At 49.8% G+C, this 4966-nt stretch overlaps 1 protein-coding gene across 2 annotated transcripts in view; it reads left to right on the forward strand.

Moving 5' to 3' along the window:
* Positions 1–2193: 2193 nt before the first annotated feature.
* The window catches only part of DNAJA3 (DnaJ heat shock protein family (Hsp40) member A3), a 31429-nt gene continuing 28656 nt past the window's right edge, over positions 2194–4966 (forward strand). For both annotated transcript variants that reach the window (XM_021712326.1, XM_008058016.2), the window contains exon 1: positions 2194–2486. In XM_021712326.1, the coding sequence (XP_021568001.1) occupies positions 2276–2486 (211 nt within the window). In that variant the 5' untranslated portion in view covers positions 2194–2275. The remainder of the gene's footprint in view (positions 2487–4966) is intronic.

Here is a 4966-nt window from a genome sequence, read left to right on the forward strand (position 1 = left end):
GCAGCCACTGCACTCCATTCTGGGCGACAGAGTGAGACTCTAACTCAAAAAAAACAAAAAAACAAAAAACATTTTCCTTTTTTAGTTGGAGTTTCACTCTGTTGCCCAGGCTGGAATATAGTGGCAAAATCATGGCTCACCACAGCCTCAACCTTCTAGGCTCAGGCGATCCTTCTGCCTCAGCCTCCCAAGTAGCTGGGACTACAGGTGCACACCACCATGCCCAGCTAGTTCTTAAATTTTTTTGTAGAGACAAGGTCTTGCTATGTTGCCCAGGCTGGTCTCAAACTCCTTGGCTCAAGCAGTCCTCTTGCCTAAGCCTCCCAAAGTGCTAGGATTACAGATGTGAGGCATCTTGTCTGGCAAAAACATGTTTTGTTTTGTTTTTTGAGTTGGAGTCTCATTCTGTCGCCCAGGCTGGAGTGTGGTGGCACGCATGCTAATGGCCACCCCAGCATCGATCTGCTGGGCCCTGGCGATCCTTCCACCTCAGCCTTCCAAGTAGCTGGAACTACAGGCACGTGCTACCACGCCTGGCTAATTTTTTATTTATATTAGAGACAAGGTCTTGCCAAGCTGCCCAGGCTAGTCTCGAACTCTTGGGCTCAGGTAATCCACTTGCTTCGTCCTCCCAAATTGCTGGGATTACAGGCTGAACCACTGAGCCCGGCCGGCAAAAACATTTTAAAACATAAACGCTGCTTTGTTTAGCTGGTGCAGAAAGATACATGTAGTTGTCTCAGTAACAACTATGCAACAAAACACATTTCAAAAACTGGGCAAAACACTCATCTCTTCTCAGCATGACAGTGCTCTTTGCAATATTTTGTTGTTTCTGAAATGAAGGTACACCAATGTGTTCTTAGGACTATGAAGGTTTTTATATTTTTAATTTTTTTGTGTTGGAGTCTCACTCTGTCGCCCAGACTGGAGTGCAGTGGCACGCTCCCGGCCACCGCAGCCTTGATCTGCTGGGCTCAGATGATCCTTCCCCCTCAGCCTTCCAAGTAGGTGGAACTACAGGCATACACCACCACGCCCGTCTAATTTTTTCATTTATTGTGAAAACAAGTTCTCACCAAGCTGCCCAGGCTGGTCTCAAGCCCCTGTGGTGAGCCATGATTAGCCTGTGGGTTCAAGACTAGCCTGGGCAACTTGGCGAAACCTCATCTCTACAGAAAAAAAACAAAATTAGCCAAGCATGGTGGCGTATGCCTGTAGTTTCAGCTACTTGGAAGTCTGAGGGGAAGGATCGCCTGAGCCCAGCAGGTCAAGGGTGCAGTGGCCGAGAGCGTGCCACTGCCCTAGAGCCTGGGTGACAAAAAGTGAGACTCTAACTCAAAAAAAAAAAGAAAGAAACTTGAAACTCCTTTGCAAAACTTACTAGGTCTGGTCTACCTTCCTAGCCTTGTCTTCTGTTACACACCCTCAATTTAGGGCTTAAGCAAACAGGGCAAACACTTTCAGATCTCAGACACTGCTTTTGAAGTTCTTGCCACTTGGAATGTGTGCCTGTAACGACTTATACCTATGATAGCATTGAACACATTGCTAGTTGCTAAGGTGACCGTCTCTCTCAAGTCACTCTTTGCTTCTCCAGAGCAGGGGTGTTGTACCATTCATCATTGTGCCCCCAATATTCTAGAACATGTATAACACATAATAGGTAGGTGCTCATACGGTTTAATTACATTAGTTTTTGGATAGCTTGACTCTCATTCTGAACCAGCAAGTACACTGCAGGTTTGGGGAAAGCTGAGAGAGCACAGTGCTGCTCGGCAGCGGGGGAGGGCAACAGAAAGTGAGATCGCCGCCAGACTTGGGGAGTGGGGGTGGAGAACTGCGTTACGCGCGCGGGGACCGGATGCGTAAACGTCATGCAATTCGTTGTAAGTTTCAGGGTCAGGAGGAAGGAACCGCGCACTGCATGCTGGGATCGGCCCGACAGGCGGCCGCACTGCATGCCGGGATTTGTAGTTCGGTCCCCTTGCCGGCAGGATACTCAGACCAATTACCTTTGGCCATCTTTAATCATGTCCTTACACCGATAAGGTACAGTTATTGGTCATCTAGCACAGAACCACGAGGTCCTCCAGAGAAAGTCTTCCTAACTGCATACTTCAGAGCAAACCCTGTTTCGGCGAAGGCTACCAGAAAGGCGCGTTGAGGGCGACTGCCTGTGTTCAAGTCTTGCGTCTCTGCGCGCATGCGCGCCCGCCGTCCTCGCGAGGCCTTCTTGAGCCGGGTGGCGCAGGCGTAGTGTCCCCGGGCCAAGATGGCGGCGCGGTGCTCCACACGCTGGTTGCTGGTGGCTGTGGGGACCCCTCGGCTGCCGGCTGCAGCGGGGAGAGGAGCCAGGCCGTCCAGGGAGGGCATGGTTGGGGCGTCGCTGGGCCGCAGGCTGAGCATCACCGCCTTCGCGCCTCCCCTAAGTGCTCGCGGCCCCAGGGCGCTGCTGACATTGAGACCTGGTGTCAGCCTTACAGGTGAGGGCAGGCTCCAGCGCCCGAGCGGCGGCTTCAGGGCCTCGAAGGGGGTGACTCTCCTCGTTCTTGCTACGGCTACAGGGGTTGCGGGGTGGAGGGTGTCTTCCGACTTGGATGCGGAATTGCTGGAGAGACGGGGAGAAGGAAGCAGAGTGGTCCGAGAGGCTGCTCAGAAGCCCTCAGGGGCGGAGAGCGGCATGGAGCCCCCGCGGCGCTGATGAAACGCCTCGTTGGCCGTGAACTTTCACCCTTCTGTCAACATTTCTGGAGACCGTTGCTCCTTTGCTGTATTCCCTTCCCATTTCTCCATCTGCCAGCCAGCGGCGGAAGGGAAGAGGTAACTGCCAATCGTTGAGTACTAGGCACTTTGTGCCTGGTCTCACTGATGGTACCAACACTGCAAGATGCTGGTCGTCTTCCCTGTTTTAGAGAATGGGAAACCGAGACTCTAACAGAGGAACTGGCTAGTCCAAGGTCATAAAATTAGATAAGAGGAGTTGTCTCAAACCCAGAGCTGTCGTTAAATAGCTTGTGCAGTTTCTACCACGTGGTGTAAATGGAAGGGCACAGTTAACAGTCTTTTTTAGAAGTCTTTAAATTGGTGATTGTAATAACACAGTCTAACATCTACTGAGCACTATTTTACCAAGCATGGTGTATCTCTTTACATTATGTTTCCATGTGATAGGCACTGTTATCATTCCATTTTATAAAGAAACTGAAACTGGCTCAGCCTGTAATCCCAGCACTTTAGGAGGCCGAGGCGAGCAAATTGCCTGAGCCAGTGGGTTTGAGACCAGCCCGGGCAACTTGGTGAGACCTCATCTCTACAATAAATCAATAATTAGCCGGGCGCGGTAGCGCACGCCTGTAGTTCCAGCTACTTGGAAGACTGATGCGGAAGGATCACTGGAGCCCAGCAGGTTGACTTTGGGGTGACTGTGAGCTTGCCACTGCACTCCAGCTTGGGCTACAGAGTGAGACTCCAACTCCCCCCCCCAAAAAAGAAAAAGAAACAAGTTGAGGCGCTAAACAACTGTAGAATGTCACAAAATATTCGTGACCCACTGGGCAGCGAGACCTCATCTCTACAATAAATCAGAAAATTAGCCGGGCGTGGTAGCACATGCCTGTAATTCCAGCTACCTGGAAGGCTGAGGTGGAAGGATCGCCGGAGCCCAGCAGGTTGAGGCTGTGGTGGCCAGGAGCAGCCACTGCACTCCAGTCTGGGTGACTGAGTGAGACTCCAACTCAAAAAAAAAAGAATGTCACAAAATGGTGGAGGCTCAATTTGAAACCTGATGCCTTCTTAAATACCTGAGTTGATATTGAATTATGCATTAAACTTTGACATGCTTAGCCATAACGTTTTCTTATGCTGTATGTGGGATGGCCACCATATATGTGCCTGAGTTGTGTTTGTCATTTTGCATCCTCTAGAATTTGTGCAAATTGTATTTAAACATAAGTGTATAAAGATTAATTAAAGGACCCTGACAAGGTAATTTACACAAGATAATTTACTATTGCCATCCAGTTTTGTTCATTTACATACTAGGCAGTCATTAAAGTATTACAAAGTAATTGTGATTACTTTGTGCAGTATAAATAAGATACCCCTGGGCTTCATGATTGAACAGACTTGCATTCCAGTGTCACCTGGCTGTGTTATTTAATCCTTTTGAGCCTCCCTTTCCTTAACTGAAAATTCATTCACTCACAGGTATTTATTGAAGCTTATCATATGCCAGCCATCATTTTAAGTCCTGAGGATACAGCAGAGAACAAAGAGATTGGATGTGGGTTTGGTCAAGTTTTTTTTTGTTTGTTTGTTTGTTTTTTGAGTTGGAGTCTCACTCTGTCGCCCAGACTGGAGTGCAGTGGCCGCTCCCGGCCACCGCAGCCTCAACCTGCTGGGCTCCGGCGATCCTTCCACCTCAGCCTTCTGAGTAGCCGGAATTACAGGCATGCGCTACCACACCCGGCTGATTTTTTTTGTTTTATTTATTGTAGAGATGAGGTCTCGCCAAGTTGCCCACGCAGGTCTCGAACCTGTGGACTCAGGCAATCCACTCACCTCGACCTCCCAAAGTGCTGGGATTATAGGCTGAGCCACCAAACCCGGCCTGGCTTTTTCAGTATAAGCAAAAGTAGCCATTTTTAGAACTTGATAATATTTTCTTTTTCTTTTTTGAGTTGGATTCTGACTCGTCGCCCAGACTGGAGCGCAGTGGCACGCTCCCGGTCACCACAGCCTCGCCCTGCTGGGCTCCAGTGATCCTTCTGCCTCAGCCTTCCAGGCCTGTGCTACCACGCCTGACTAATTTTTTTTATTTATTGTAGAGACAAAGTCTCGCCAAGTTGCCTGGGGCTGGTCTTGAGCCCGCGGGCTCAGGCAGTCCACTGCCTCGGCCTCCCAAAGTGCTGGGATTACAGGCTGAGTCACTGAGCCCAGCCTCTGGGTTGTTTTAAAAATGGCA

Source organism: Carlito syrichta, unplaced genomic scaffold (assembly GCF_000164805.1).
Source record: "Carlito syrichta isolate Samal-C Ts95f unplaced genomic scaffold, Tarsius_syrichta-2.0.1 Scaffold303189, whole genome shotgun sequence".
NCBI lineage: Eukaryota > Metazoa > Chordata > Mammalia > Primates > Tarsiidae > Carlito > Carlito syrichta.